Source organism: Saccopteryx bilineata, chromosome 4, assembly GCF_036850765.1.
Source record: "Saccopteryx bilineata isolate mSacBil1 chromosome 4, mSacBil1_pri_phased_curated, whole genome shotgun sequence".
In the NCBI taxonomy this organism is placed as follows: Eukaryota; Metazoa; Chordata; class Mammalia; order Chiroptera; family Emballonuridae; genus Saccopteryx; species Saccopteryx bilineata.
The window spans coordinates 189,448,887-189,465,207 of NC_089493.1; the positions used below are offsets into that span (position 1 = coordinate 189,448,887).

The 16,321-nt window shown below is 52.2% G+C and overlaps 1 protein-coding gene across 1 annotated transcript in view; it reads left to right on the plus strand.

Annotated features, from left to right (window-relative positions):
* WWC1 (WW and C2 domain containing 1) overlaps positions 1-16,321 on the plus strand; it is a 129,033-nt gene that overhangs the window by 49,198 nt on the left and 63,514 nt on the right. The window contains exon 2 of the mRNA XM_066273229.1: positions 13,013-13,122. Coding sequence (XP_066129326.1) covers positions 13,013-13,122 — 110 coding nt within the window. The remainder of the gene's footprint in view (positions 1-13,012; positions 13,123-16,321) is intronic.

The window sequence follows — 16,321 nt, forward strand, 5'->3', positions numbered from 1 at the left end:
TCCACAGGGATCCTTTTCACCCTCGGGTGTCACCTCCTTCCCCCAGAACTCGAGCAGAGCTATCCAGGCGCTGCAGAATGCCTGAGCCGGGGAGAGTTTCCCCTCTCCGTGATGATGATTACACTAATAAGAAGGAAACAGGAGTAGGAGACAGAGGCTTGGGTTATCCATTCCCCCAGGGGAAGGAGAATTGGCTGTTGCTGCACTTCTCCAGTTACCAGCTGGGAATGAGACGTGGAGGGCCAGTGAAACAGTTGATGGTGGAGGGGACTGAGCAGGGGGCCGGGGCTCAGGTGGCCCGTGTCCGCTCCTGGCGCAAACCAGGTTCCCGGGAACCCCTTCAGTTTAGGCAAGTCTTGAGTGTCATTTTACTCATCTGTAAAATGGGGGACTAGGATGGAAAGGCCGCTGCTGTTGTGATGGTTATTTGACACTCAAATAAGATCAAGTGTGCAAAGGACCCTACCGCACGTTTCTGTTTGTTAGGACAAGTGAAACTTGGAAGGTAGGGGGCCTAGCTGTGAACCCTGCTGGGAATCCCAGTGAAACATTTCTTTCTTTCTTTGTTCTTTTGTAAGTTCATTTATTCATTCAGTGAACACTCACTCGGAGCCCACATCTACAAAATGCATCAGCTTTCTGTCTGAGACCCAGAAGATTCCAAATGGGTCCCTATGGGTCACCCTCTACCAGCATTCCTCCGGCAAAACCTAGTTAGGGGTTGTACTTTGGGGTGATTGATACTGACTGGTTGGTTTTTCTCCTATGCAGATGCCCGGGGGGAGGGGTATCTAGAAATAATTTTCAAGTCTCTTTCAGTCCTTTCACATCAGTCCCTGGATCAGCCGCCACCTGAGCTGTATCCCCAGCACGGAAGGGCAAACAACGTCAACATTCTGGCATTTTTTTTTCTTACACTTTCCCCCTCTTTCTTGCAGATGGGTTCTGATTTGGCTGCAGGCATACTTTTATACCCTGCTTTTTAAAATTTATTTTAAAATTCTGTAATAACATAAGCCTTCTCCCCAGAGGCAGATTAAGGCTGGTTGAGGCCCCAGGCACAGAAGAAAATATTGGGCTCTTTAAAAAAGAGAGACAGGGAAAATAAAAATACATGTTAACCATATTTTTACATAATTTGTATGTACCGTATTTTTCGCTCTATAAGACGCACCTGACCATAAGACTCACCTAGAACTTTAAGGAGGAAAATAAGGAAAAAAAATACTCTGAACCAAATGGTGTGTTAAAATATTTAATAAAATATTGTATTTTTCACTCCATAAGATGCACGGGCATTTTCCCCTCCACTGTTTGGGGCGGGGGGAGTGCGTCTTATGGAGCAAAAAATACGGTCATTAAAATTGCACATATGAAACCAAACTTGGTGTCATTAGAAAAAAGTATAAAGTTGGGGTTTTGCAAGTCCCTTCAGAAGTTGGGGTCCAGGGTGCACGCCCAGGGTGCCCACTGTTAAGTCCATTCTGTCATTCTGAATGCCTCGTGAACCTACGTTTCAAACAGTTGCATCAAATGGTTATAACCGTGGTTTACCAACTGTTCATTCCCTACAGATATATATATATATAGGCTGTGTTCATTTTCCACCCCCTCTGCTAAATAATGCCGCATCGAACATCTTGGTGTATAAATCTCTGCACCTGGGTGGGGAGACGGCAGAAGCACGTCGCCGATGCGTTTGTCTTCAGGACGAGCGGAAGACTCTGTTGAGGCTCCTTTTCCTTTAGGACTCTTTCCAGGGTGCTTCCCTGACTCTGGTTCTGCCCTTCATTAGCCGGGACCTCTGCTCCCGGGTTGCTCTGCACCCCAAGAACGCACATCTCTTTCCATTTATCTTATAGACAGTTCTTTCCTAGTCAGTTAAAATTCCTCACAGTCATTCCTGATGTTTGTAGCCAGGGGCAAAAATAGCCCCCTCAATTTTAAAATTTTAAAAACGATAGGGGGATCGTTCTTCAACTGAGCGGTATTTTTGAACATTGCCTCTTCTGGCCACTCAGCTGTGCAAGGTCCACTGTCCCCGTTCACTTTCTGAGCAGCCGTTTAAGACCTGAATTGAAATCCTCAGGCTACTCCTTAAGAGCAGCGAGACTGTAGTCAAGTTACTCTCGCTCTCACGGGCTCCTGTTCCTGCGTTTGTGCCATGCGGTTGTAATGGGCACCACTCACTGGACTGCTGTGAGAGTTTAGTGTCGTGCAGTACATGTGAAATGCAGAGTGTGGGTTAGTTGCTAGTATTCTCTGAAAGTTTGGGCACTGAGTCATCACAAAGGAGCGCGCCAGTCGCTTCTCAGGGGCTGGATTTTCACGACAAAATGGCACCATGGCATGCCACACCTGGAAGGGTTGGTTGAGATGGAGCCTGTCCCCCTCATTTTCATTCATGGGGGCAAACTGAGGCCCACAGAGGAGAAGGGACTTGGCCCCGGTCACCTGAACGAGGGATAAGAGAAGCTATCCCAGCGGGCACTGCTCCTGTGGGCAGGCGGCAGGGAGGACTGACGGCTTCAGAGTCCAGATGGAGCCTTTTCACCACGCCTGCTGGGTGCGTCCTTGGGGGTCCAGACCTTGGGCCAGCTCAGTGTGGGTATTAGCTGATGCTCCAGACCCCACCCATGACCAGTCAAGCCCCCAAATCAATCCCAGAGCAGCCAGGAAGCTTGTGGAATGTTGGGAACACCATATACAACAGGGTGGGGCAGAAGTAAGTTTACATTGTTCGTATGGAGAATGATACAAGAGTAAATGATACTACTCTGTCTTGCATACTCACAACTGAAGACCTACTCTTGCCACATCCTGTATATTCTCTTATACTGTGCAGGTGATCTTTTGTTATCCCTCTTCCCCCCCCACACACCCACACCCCCCAACACATGCCCGTGTGCCTCTCGAGCCAATTGGAAATTCATATGTTCTCCCCTGGCACCAGAGCTGAGGGCGGCTGCCAACCTGTGGGTTTCTTTTCCGTGTGGCTCACCATCTGGAGTGGCCACCTGGCCTCCTTGTGGGATGTGTGTGGGGGCGTGCATGTGCTCAGGCACCCACATCCCAGGGCCAGGGTCTTGTGTCCCCCTCCCTGTGCTTGCATGACCGCCTGAACAAGAGCAGGAGGAGAGAAGAAAGTGCCCAGAAGTCCTCCTGGCTGCATGAATGAATAATTCATATTGTAGCTGCCGCTTTCCAGGGCTTCCCAAAGTAGCCGTGTTTTCATTGCTTGTTTGTTTCGCTGCTGACTTGAACGCAGCAGCCTTCAGCTCAGGGCCCCTGAGTGTTCCACGATGACTTGCAGGTAGGGGCTTCCCTCCAGGGGAAACAACGGGCTATTTATTTTCTTCTTTTGGAAAAGATATGACGGGGGGAAATAAACCCTTAAAAAAAAAAAGAAAGCAAAACACATGGTACTTTGCAGAGGTGACAACCATGTTCTTTCCAACTCCTGTGCGGAGCTCCCTGGCAATCAGTTTCTGCTAGGCGCCCGTGGTCTGGGGGAGTAAGGAAGCAGCAGTCAGGTGGGCAAACCAGGTGAGCTGCTGGACCGCATCCGTCTGCCCACGGTGATGCCATCAGCAGGTATTTGGCCGCCGCCGGCGTTCAGATCCTCAGGCACAGCCGGGAGGCGCTGACTTGTGCTGCCCTAGACATGCCAGCTGCAGCATCAGGGAAAGGTATCAGGAAGACCCCACCTGCCCAGGTGAGCCAGCTGGAGGACTGGCCCTGCCCCTGCTGCCTGTAGAATGGTAGGGAGGTGGGCACTGCCGTGAAATGCAGGACTCAGCTCCCGAAAGGCTGCATTCAGCGGTGCCAGTAGAAAAAAGGACCTGGGAACAGGGGCTGGGTGGGTGGCAGTCAGGTGTTCGGGGCCTCTTAGGGATGCACACAGGGCCAGGGTGGGGGACCTGGGCGGATAGAAGCTATGTGGGTGACAGGAAATAACAAGTGTCATCAGAAGCACTCAGAAGACCCAATGTTTTTAAATGAACTAGAATGTTTATTTCTTACTCATTGAAAAAAATCTTTCAAACTTAGATTTCATCTTTACCCACAGATTGCTTTTATGCATCCCCCCCCAAAAAAAAAAAACCCCTCCAAAGAAATACCTAAATAAAACAAAGCTCCATTGTTCCTCAGACATCCTCCTATTCCGAATCCAGCTCTTTGGAGCCACAAATGATTGATTGATGCCTGTGTTTTGGATGCTGTCCTTGGCGCCCTCAAGAGCGTTGGTGATGCAGCCTTGCTCTGAGGGCCAGAAGAATTCAGCGCTTCAGTGCCGGGCTGAAGCCAGCGTGGCCGTTGTGCGGAGCCAGCCTGCTTTGCACTCCTGCCTCGGGAATGTTGCTCAGCGTGTCTGTTCACTGCCTCCTCCACCCTTCCCCACAACCCCTTGGTTTCTAGGGGTTAAAAGTGCTCCACTGTTGCCTCTGTGATTTTATCCCGGTGACACCTTTGATGTCTGTGCCCACACAGGCTGCGACAGCTCCACCAGGGCTGTGTGAGGTGTCAGCCGTGGTTGGTAACATCTGAGATGCAACATTTCAGAGATGTTAAAACGCATCTATCTGCAAAGGTGCAGGTCAGAGCTGTTAAAGTAGAGTCGGTGTCAAGGGCCCTGGAATAGTGCCAGGTACTTTGTAAACACTCAGTGAAATGTAGCTTTTGTTTCTTATTATTGTTACTATTATGTGTCAGTTTCCTTGTTGGTTAAAGGCAGGTGGTAGCATCTGGGAATGGCCTCTCTTACATACAGCAACCTTGTACTCAACTGGAATATGTTCTCATTATTGTTTCTTTACAATCTGACAATGCTCCTTCGGGACAGGCAGGCCGGAGAGGAGACTTAGAAAAGCCAACACTGCAACGGGGGCCTCCGAAATGTTCTATTCCAGGCCCCTCACCTGGCAGAGGGGGAGCCCAGAGAGGATACGGGCCTCGCCCAAGGGCTGGTCTGGTGGCATTGGCAGGATTCAAACCCAGATCTTATCACTCCCTTCCCCAGTGCTCTGTCTAAACTGTGTTGCCATGGAAGGGTCCCTAGGCTGAGGCAGGATCCCAGAGAGCTCTTCACCGCCGATTCCATTTCTAGAAGGAATAGTTCCTTCCGGCTGCAGGGCTCAGGGAAGGGCCGGAGCTCAAGAAGCAGACGTGGCCGACTTCCAGGCCAGGGTGGGCTGCAACATTGGCTTCGTGCTGGATGTTCCCAGACAGCCTCGTGGCTGGGGAAGACCCCTGGGGAAGCCAGCTCGTGGGACTGGAAAGGGTGAAGCTGGGGGTTGAGCGCCCGCCCGCGGGGTCCTGAATCCGGAAGGGAGGAGCTCTGCGTGACTGCCTGCCCGGGGTTGTGTGCCAAGTGCCGTGTTGAGTCATTCTCATGTACCAACCTCATTAATCACTGTGAGAACCCTGCGAGGCAGATTTTCTCGACTGCTTTATGCCTGTGGGGAAACTGAGGCTAAGAGCTGGGGAAGGAATGTGCTGAGATTTCCCAGATAAGAAGGATGGGAACTGGGAGTCCGACTCGGTTCAGAGGGCCCTTCCCGTTGGGCACAGAGTTTCCGTAGCCAAGGGCGGTGACCTCTGTCACGTAGTGAGTGCTCAGTGAGTGGGTTTTGTTTGTTTGTTTGTTTCTTGTTTTGCAGATGTGAAAACTGAGCCACAGAGAGGGTTGAGTATCTTATCCAGGGTCACACAGTTTGAAGGTGGCAGAGCCTGGGGTCAAACCCAGGGAGTCTGGCTCCAGCGCCCTGTGCTCTTCACCACCACTCAGTGCTGCTGGTGCGTGATGAGACGAGAGAGAGGCAGCAGTGACACCTGCGAGAGCAGTGGCTGCCGGCCCTGTGTGTGAAACTTAGCGCTGAGCCCTGGCTGGTTGGTTCAGTGGTAGAGCGTCGGCCAGGCGTGCAGGAGTCCCGGGTTCGATTCCCGGCCAGGGCACACAGGAGAAGCGTCCATCTGCTTCTCCACCCCTCCCCCCCCTCCTTCCTCTCTGTCTCTCTCTTCCCCTCCCGCAGCCGAGGCTCCATTGGAGCAAAGTTGGCCCGGGTGCTGAGGATGGCTCTGTGGCCTCTGCCTCAGGCGCTGGAGTGGCTCTGGTCGCAACAGAGCCACGCCCTGGATGGGCAGAGCATCGCCCCCTGGTGGGTGTGCCAGGTGGATCCTGGTCGGGCGCATGCGGGAGTCTGACTGCCTCCCCATTTCTGGCTTCGGAAAAATACAAAAAACAAAACAAAACAAAACAAAAACGTAGCGCTGTAGTCGACAAGCAATACCTGCAGGCTGAACTGGGCCCTCCCGCAGTCAGTGGGCCGTGCATGCCTCCTCTAATCCGGGGTCTGGTTCACAGAGCTACACAGTGGCACCTTGAGATATGAATTTAATTCGTTCTGTAACCGAGCTCGTAAGTCAGTCAACTCATATATCAAACAAATGTCTCCCATTTAAAATAACTGAAATAGATTTAATCCGTTCCAGCCCTGTGAAACATCTCCAAACCGTCCTAAATGATGAAAAAAGACATGTTTTTAATTAAGAAATACACATGTATACTTTACCAGTGCATAACAAAATATATGAAATAAAAGAAAAAAGTGTTATTTAGTCCTGTATTCTTACCTTGGAGACAGAGGAGTGTGGCTAATGGAGGTGAATGGAGGAGGAGGAGGGAGGGAGGGAGGGAGGGAGAGAGGGAGGGATGGATACAGGCACTGTAGACACGTAAACTAAAACTGCACTTTCTTAACACTAAATGTAAACTAAAACTGCATTTTCTTTACCTTAAACAAAACTAAAACTGCACTTTCTTTACTTAAAATGAAACCACAAAAACTTAATCACGACTCATATCTCGGAATTTCGCTCAGATCTCGAACAAAAATATGGACCGAGTCACAGCTCGTATCTTAAAAAAAAAATGTATGTTGGTCTGTTCGTATCTCAAGGCACCACTGTAGTCTGAAATCCCAGTCAGTGATCCCTCGAGGGGAACTGGAGCGCAGAGTCACCAGGGTGTCGGTGAGCTGGAGGCAGAGAGACAGGCAAAGGGGACAGGCCCAGGGCTGAGGGGGTGCTCCCTGAGAACTCGGCGTGGGCAGACGAAGATAACATTTGGGGGGCTGAGCCCCTGGGATGGGGGGGTGGCTAGTTTGAAGAGGAGAAGGGGACCGGGACAGCAGTCTGGAACCTTCCCTCCAGCTCTCTCCCTCCTCTTCTTTTCCCCATAAAAGAATTCCAGGAGTGGGAGTGCCTAGACCAGGGTAGTTTCTGGATAAACCAGCCCAACCGAAGTAGTGCAGCCAGGAGACCTGGGGGGTGGGGTTGTATGTGTGTGTGTGTGTCAAAAACCCAGACGGTGGAGACAGGTGTTTTGAAAGTAAAGGGAGGGAGAGAGGAAATGTTTGGAGAAAGAGAACTTGGAAATTCCGGGTGCAAGCACCTCCTTCAGAGAACAGACTGTGAGAACTAAGTCTACTCGAGCGACCACTTCCTAACCCCACTGGTTTAATTTCCAGAAGGAGAGAGAGGGTGGAAGCAGAACCCAGCTCCTCCCGAAAAGGAGGCTGTGGGAACAGCGCCAGGTGTGCAGGCTATTGGCCTGGACAATTATTTTGCTCTGGTTTTCCCCATTATGAAAACCGGGATCTAAAACCTAGCTCGTGGAGCTGGCGAGGTTGGTTAAGCCTTGTGTGCCATGGGCTCAGCACTGCCCACGGGCTCAGGTTGTCATTCATTCTGAGCAGAGGAAGCACCGTACAAACGAAGAAGCAGATTCAGACAGGGCAGGGTTCACGCCCAAGGGGACAGAGCCAAAGTGACCGAGCCCACGTGGGGACCCAGGTGGCTGACCCTAAAGCCTGTGAGTTTTAACTACCACTGGGTCTCTCTCGGGATGAAGAATGATGGTGATGATGATGGTGGTGGTGGTGGTGGTGATGATACGAGGATAGTGAACATACCAGCCCTTGAAGATGAGAGGCGACCCAGTTCTCACAGTGCACAGAACATAGAAGTCTCTGTAGGTCCCGTTCACAGCCCACGTTTTACTGAGGGCTGTTTCCTGCCAGGCCCCCCACTAGCACTGCATATGGGTCAATTCATTCAATCCCACAACACCCTTACGGGACCCGGACTTTGAAGTTCCACAGAGAAGGAACCTCCCGAGGAGATTACGTAACACGCAGGGTTTGTACGACAGGTGGAGCATGGGTTCCAGCCCGGTTTCATCGATTTCTGAGTCTTGTGGAGCCATTTGCCCTGTCACCGCATTCGCTGCGGAATCGGTCGCTGTTCCCTTTCTTTTCCAGCCTCCCCTGAGGATACCCCATGGCCTCTGTCTCTCTCTTCTCCCATTTCCTTGGCCTTTCGTGTCCGTACGGCTGACCCAGCCCCTTAAGATAAGCGCTCCATGCATCCTCTTAATTTTCTGTGGTCTGCAGTCTCATCCAGGGTAACCGTCTCATATACTGTCACCAAAGTCCCGGGCGTGGGTTGCTGCCTGCTCTCAGTGTATGTATGCCTTGCCTCCCTGGCCAGACCCTCTGTTCCTGAAGGCAGACACAAGGCTTTATTCAAACATCTGAGCCCTCTTGGTGCCTGGCATGGGACTGAGCTGTTGTGTTCATAGAATAAATTCTTGCCGCTTGGGGGATTAACTGAACTGAGGGAGGGAAGAACAGTGAGGTAGGGAGCTTCTCCGGGTCACCTTCCGCAGCTGGGCGTGGGGATGGCACTCATAGTCCTTACATGGGACCCCAGGGTCCTAAAAGCCCAGCTTCTGCCCCTCTCGGCCTCTGCTCCCCTGACTCATGAAAACATGCCGTGTATTTTTCTTCGATGTCCCACCCCAAAGCTTTTGTGTTAGTTGTTTGTTCCCTTTGCTTTCCCCATCTCTAAGGTCTCCCTTCAAAGAACACCTTCTCCCAGAGGCATCCCGTGCCTGCCCCCCCCATCCACCCCCCTGCCATTACACTGGATCCTGCTGTATTTTTCTGAGCCGCGTGAGTTGCTGAAGTGACCATGTCCGTTCACGTCCTGGCTGGGGTGTCTCCCGGATTACAGAGCAAGGGCAGGGCCCTGTCCGTCGGTCCACTCTGCGGCTGGTGTTTTATTAACGCGGTTCACCCCCCCAGGGTCATGTGCTTGGCCCTCCTCGCCAACTTGTGAGATGGCTATTTTTTCAGTCATTCCCCAGGTTTGTTTAAACGAGCGGATGAAGATGTTTGAGCAGAACTGAGTCGAAAGAAAGGAGAGCTCCCAATCTGGCGCTCTCACCCTGCCCACGCCAGCCTCCTCCAAACAGGTGCGGAAGGTGAGGCCAGGGGCAGAAATGGTTCTGTGCGCAGCCGGGAGGTGCAGGCGCTCAGTCAGGGCTGTGACATTTCAGCTATGGGGACTGTGCCTGTGAAGCACCCCAGGGCAGGAAGAACCAGCCTGTCCATGGTGCCCGGCTGGGAGGAGAGAGAGAGAGAGAGAGAGAGAGAGAGAGAGAGAGGTTCAGCTGAAAGTTTGGACAGTTCTCAGCGCGGGCATCCAGTGAGCCCTTTGGAAAGCTGTGTCTCCCCGCTGGCCCAGGGAGAGAGCCGGGTCGGGGCCAGCATCCCGTGGGACACCATAAAGAGGTTGTTACGGTGGGAAGTGCCGGGATTGTTCGGGTAGCACCAGGAACATGAAAGATACGTGATGCGTTCTTCAGTCCCTGGAGAATCACCACCCAGTGTTAGACTTGGCAGAAGCCTGTCCACTCCTCCGGGCTGCCTCCTTAGAAAGGACGTCCTGTCTGAATACCGGCCGGGGCGGTGTGCTCCTGGACCCTCTCCCACGTCGGAAAGTAACGCGGAGATGGGAGGCAGGACAGGTGTGCCCGTGTGCTGGGGCAGCGTGATCTGGCAGAACCTACCTGTATCCAAGGCAACACATCCGGGCCATTTTTCCAGGAGGGCCTGTTGTGAAACATTCTGGAATGTTTGTGTTCCTTCAGAGATTTGTAATTAAGAAGAGGCAGAACTAGTTCTTGCTTGGCGCTCTTTCTTCCTTCCCTCCCTCCCCTCCTCCTTCCCTCCCTCCCCTCCTCCCTCCCTCTTTCTCTCCCTCCCTCCCTCCCTCCCTCCCTCCCTCTCTCCCTCTTGCCCTAACAGCATTTGGGTCATTTGATTTCATTTTGGAATTTTCAGCAGCCTGGAGCACAGAGTCTGGAGCCTGGGATTGCACGGGGCTAGATTGGGGTGAATCGCTTCATGGGAGGGTGGGGGTTGGGAGTCCCAGGCAAGCCCCCAAGTCCTGGCCACATCTGAAAGCTGAACATCTCTTCCCAGCTCTCACATTCTTGGCCCTCGCCCAAGGGGAAACAGTGCAGACCAGAGAAGTGCCCGCTGTTTCCCAGGGGGAGAACTGGTTTAAAAAGTTTCTCTCTGGCAGGAAGAGGAGTGTGTGTGCACGTGTGTATACGTGTGTGTGTGTGTGTGTGTGTGTGTGTGTGTTTCAGTCCTTGTGCCACTAAAAAACACTTCTCTCCCTCCTGATTCTCTGAATGGCATGGCTCTGCGCGCTGAATAATTCATCTCGCTCTTGGCATTTGTTCCAGAGAGATTCTTGCTGTCCAGATTTCTTGTAAGTTGCATAGTCTTCCAATTGAAGCTTTTTTCTTTCCCATGAGGGAGCTCTGGGAGTCAGGATATCAGCCTTCTGGCTCCTCCCCCCCTTGCATGCTCGCTTTGAAGGGAACCCTGAATATCAAACCAAAGCCTTCTTTTTCTCTTCTGCCCTCTCCCTCTTAACTTTGGGTCCTTGTTACGCGCCCCCCCTTTTTTTTAAAGATCCCTATTAGGCACAATGTCTGTGTTCACTGCAAGTTGAAATCAGCATCTAAGCATGGTCCCCCCCCCCCATCATCAACATGTCAGTCACATCATTGATGCTTGTAGCTAACGTTTATGTCAGTTCTGACGTCTCAGGGCTGAAGGCTGGAAAAATCCGTGGACTTCATGTTTTCCTGGAAAAGTGATGCCTTTTTGGTGTTTCAGTTCTGCCTCCCCCCCCCCCCCACCCTGCTCCCTTCCCTTCCTTGCTCAGTGAATCACTTGTCCTGATGACTTCGATGACTTTGAAGTATTTAGTTGCCTTTTCATTGAGCAGCCATGGCTGGTGCGGGTGTACCGGCCGTGTTCCTAGGAAGGCGGAGGTCGCCGAGAGCGCGGGGGTGCTGCGGCTCGGTCCCTGGTCCCTGGCCTGGCAGACCCTGCATTCCCACATGGTTCTGAGACTCAAGGGGTCTTGTTAATTTCTGTCAGCAAAGCTCAGATTTGAGGATCAGGCAGTAAGGCTTCAGGGGTCGGCCAACGCCGTGATGTTGAGCGTGGATTTCTCATTTGTAAAATGGAATAAGAGTGCCTACTATCCAGAGAGGGAACGTGACACATAAATATATGTATATATGACTTGCTTTCTGGGCCTAGATGTCACCATTAAGTATTTTAATTGCAATTCATATGTGGGCATTACAGAGAAATTAGTAAAAAAGAGAAGAGGATTAAAATGGAGGAAACAAAATTTAAGTTATGTTGCAGTCCCTCTACCCAGATAGCCTTTTTTTTTTTTTTTTTGTATTTTTCTGAAGCTGGAAACGGGGAGAGACAGTCAGACAGACTCCCGCATGCGCCCGACCGGGATCCACCCGGCACGCCCACCAGGGGCGAAGCTCTGCCCACCAGGGGGCGATGCTCTGCCCCTCTGGGGCATCGCTCTGCTGCGACCAGAGCCATTCTAGCACCTGAGGCAGAGGCCAAGGAGCCATCCCCAGCGCCCGGGCCATCTTTGCTCCAATGGAGCCTTGGCTGCGGGAGGGGAAGAGAGAGACAGAGAGGAAGGAGGGGGGAGGTGGAGAAGCAAATGGGCGCTTCTCCTATGTGCCCTGGCTGGGAATCGAACCCGGGTCCCCCGCACGCCAGGCCGACGCTCTACCGCTGAGCCAACCGGCCAGGGCCCCAGATAGCCTTTTAACATCTATCTTTCCAGTTTTTCTTCTACGCACACCCACACAAATTTGGGGGGCAAAATATTATTACACATGACAGTCTCCTGTAGCTTTCTTTCAACAGTGTTGACAGACTGGCGGAGCAGAGTCCCTGGGACTCCGGAGCTGGAAGTGGGTTGGAGCAGACAGGAGGGAGAAGATGAGAATACGTATTTTAGACAGCGTCAGCAACGGGGAGAAACCAAGCAGCTGTCTGGGGGGGCCACTTCGGCTGACTTGAACGTCTAGATTCCTGGCACTATGGCTAAAATACTTGACCAGCGGTTTGTGGTGATTCCCGGGCTTGACCAGCCATTGTTTGGTTGGGGGATTTGTCTCCGTCTGACTCAGCCACAGGACTGGGTAATCACTTCATTCTCCGCAGATTGGGGACTTAGAAGGCGGTTATTGCTAAAAGATTCACTTTGGCCTGGATTGTCTAGGGAAGGACAGCAGTGGGCACGGGCATTTGAGAATCAGCTCAGGAAGCAAACAGATGCTGCTCTGGGCCCAACTCGCAGGGCTGGAACATCTGCAGTTCTAGATGCTGCAGTAAGCCAGCCTTGCGGAGGGGCAGTGGGCATGACAACATGCGACAGAGCCAGGAGGAAGACTGGGGGTGGGGTGGGCGAGGGAGCTGCGGGTGGAGAAGCCAGAGAGGGCTGGAGTCCAAGTCCAGAAGCGATCCTTGACCTTCGAGCCCTCTCCTGCCAGCCCCTCACGTAGAGGCGCGGAAACAGAGGCCCGGAGAAGGAAGGTGACCCGCTCAGATTTCTCCCTGTAGGGACAAAGTCGGGACGGGAACACCGATTCCCTGCCTCCTCCCATGTGCTCACCTTCCTGGGACAGTGGGGAGAGATCTGGTGTGGGCGCAAAGGTTTGGGATCTGTTGGGCCAGCTCCAAGGAGCAAGGAGGACAAGGGAAGCCACGAGAACTGGCTGATGCCGCGTGGGATGATGGAGTCCGTTTCTCCTCTTCCTCACCAGGTACACCAAACCACTCACCTTTGCCGACTGCATCAGTGACGAGCTGCCTCTAGGATGGGAAGAGGCGTATGACCCCCAGGTTGGAGATTACTTCATAGACCACAACACCCGTAAGTTCCTGGCCGTCCTCCTTCCCCTCCCCCCCCTCCCGATTCCTCCACCTCCACGCTTACCCCTCCCCCAACCCCAAGTCTGGAAGAGGCTCTTGAAGCCAGGTTGTACTTTGTTTGATATAGTTAGTTAGAGATGTCACAGTGGCTGAAAGATAGATCATGTAAGCTCATGTAAAAGAACAGTTTAGAAGGCTTTTCTTTCCTTTTTTTTTTTTTTTTTGTATTTTTCTGAAGCCAGAAACGGGGAGAGACAGTCAGACAGACTCCCGCATGCGCCCGACTGGGATCTACCCGGCACGCCCACCAGGGGGGGGTGCTCTGCCCACCAGGGGGCGATGCTCTGCCCCTCCGGGGCGTCGCTCTGCCGAGACCAGAGCCACTCTAGCGCCTGGGGCAGAGGCCAAGGAGCCATCCCCAGCGCCCAGGTCATCCTTGCTCCAACGGAGCCTTGGCTGCGGGAGGGGAAGAGAGAGACAGAGAGGAAGGAGGGGGTGGAGGTGGAGAAGCAAATGGGCGCTTCTCCTATGTGCCCTGGCCGGGAATCGAACCCGGGTCCCCCGCACGCCAGGCCGACGCCCTACCGCTGAGCCAACCGGCCAGGGCCAGAAGGCTTTTTGATAGAATCTGTAACTCCCCTTCCTACAACCGATCTCCCCAATTTTACAGAGGCAGCCACTGCTAATAATTTCATGTTTATCAGTCCAGAAATTTCCCACTTTGTGTGTGTGTGTGTGTATATTTATATATATCAATTTAAGTGCGTGCATACCTTTTTATTTTTCTCCACGAAGGCAGGTGTGTCATTGTATTTGCCGGGTCATTTTGGCACAGGCAGGGCCCCAGCAGGTCCCCGGCAGCGCACACACAGGTGTCCCCAGGGGATCTATATGAGTGCGGGTGTCTCTAGCCCATCACCCGTTTCATATCTGTGATCCGAGTATCCTGATCCTGAGGGAAGACACCCAAGTGTCTGTGTGTCTGGGGCTGTGACGGCAGAACAGGTGCAGAAAGGAGCTGCCTGCCAGGTGGGGGGCGGGGGGGAGGGGCCAGGCTGCGGTCCTCCCAGCCGTGAAGAATGAATGGAGTGTACTTGAGCCTCATCCACTGCGCACCTTCTTGGCTGAGACCATTCCTTGTCCTCTGAAATTTGCTGCCCCATTTGTTCATGTGAGAAGAGGGGTTTTTTCTGTCTCGCTCTCAGCCTTCTGGACTGGAGGATTGCCTTGACCTTTTCCTTTCAGGCAGAAGGAGAACGGAATGAAACAGGCCACGCCTGGCAAAGCCTGACGGCCGAGAATAAGGTGTTCAGTCCTCGCCCATCTACTGGGCGTACATTCTGTGCCATGTGCTGGGCTAGGTACTAGCCTGGCTTGATCTCATTTAATCCTCCCAACTACCCTGTGGGTGTTATAGGGTGATTATCCCCATCTTATAAATGGGACTTCGAGGTCATAATTGACTGCTGAACGCTCAGGGCTAAAACATGGCAAGGCTGGGTTTTGAATCGGTGTTGGGGAGCAGAGGTGTGCTTTTCTTTTTTCTTTCTTTTTTTTATTTTTGAAATAGAGAGTGACAGGGACAGGCAGACAGAAAGGGAGAGAGATGAGAAGCATCAGCTTACAGTTGCAGCACCCTAGTTGTTCATTGATTACTTTCTCAGCTGCGCCTTGAGTAGGGGGCACCAGCAGAACAAGTGACCCCTTGCTCAAGCCAGTGACCTTGGGCTTCAAGCCAGCAGCATTTGGGCTCAAGCCAGCGACTGTGGGGTCATATCTACGATCCCATGCTCAAGCCGGTGACCCCGGGTGAGCCTGCGCTCAAGCTCGTGACCTCAGGGTTTTGAACCTGGGTCCTCAGCCTACCGGGCCGATGTGCTTATTCACTGTGCCACTGCCTGATCAGGCTAAAAGTGTGCTATTCTATCCAGTCCCTCCTCTGGGCTTCAGTAGCACCTGGCCATACCTTTGTTGTGCCTCTCGTCACCGTCTGGTATAACCATTTCCCGGTGGCTGCAAGCTCTGCTAGTGTAGACAGTGTCTACTTCATCTCTCTGTTTCTAGGCCTTTGCCCGATAAGGTGCGTAGTAGGTGTGCACTTGACCTTTGCTAAGTAGAAGAGGGTGTATGTGCATGAATGCATGACTAAATGGATGAATGAGCGGACCGTTGCTGGCACCAGAGTGCAGAAGAGTTTCTGAGAGACAGCTAATGGCACTAATTGCATTGTTGGGGGTAGCAGAGCTTTTTATTAGTACTCCTGATTGCATACTGGATAATGAGAAGTAAATATGCCTAATTGGGAGTGTATGGGGAATGAGGTTAATGCTGGGAGGGCCGCATGGGGCGCTGGGTTAAACACTGATGTACAGGAACCCTAATCAGTTCCTTCCTGTTTCTAATTGCTGAGTGCATCCCCCTCATTAAAATCTGATGGCAGGCGTGGGATTTTAAGGTGCTTCTGGGAGACATTGGAGAAACGGAAGGAAGGAAGGAAGGAAGGAAGGAAGGAAGGAAGGAAGGAAGGAAGGAAGGAAGGAAGGAGGGAAGGAAGGAAAGGAGGGAAGGAGGGAGCGAGGGAGAGAGGAAGGAAAGAAGGGAGGAAGGAAGGAAGGAAGGAAGGAAGGAAGGAAGGAAGGAAGGAAGGAAGGAAGGAAGGAAGGAAGAAAGAGACAGGCAGTGGCAGAGTTTTTTGTTGAGGGGAGGATGGCAGAGATGAGATGGGTGTATGGGGACCAGAATAGGAAGAATTCTGCTGATGGTTTTAGAGCTGTCAAGTTACTGGTTTGGTTTCCTTTTGGTGTGAAGGTGCGCTCACTGGATGGAGGGCACCACCCCTGTCAAAGGAGCCAGTGATACAAATGTGTAATGAATATGACTATCGAGGCCCAAGCATTCAGAGCCGTGCACCTGGACCAGTCGTGTGGGGGGGTCGGGGTGGGGGGTTCATTAACGGAAATTACTCTCTAAGGAGTTATAGACACATTACAGTTGAGCAGCAGATTAAATCTGCCATCCAGCATTCATTGATTCAGCAAGTATTTCTTTACCACCTGCAGTGTTCCAGGCACCATCCTGGGACCTTGGGACACATGAGAGTAGATGGCAGTGGTCTTCGCACTCACTGAGCTTTCATTTCGGCCAAGGAGAAAATAAACAGAACAAATGCAAGCAGATTTTGTAGTATACTTATCAGTACT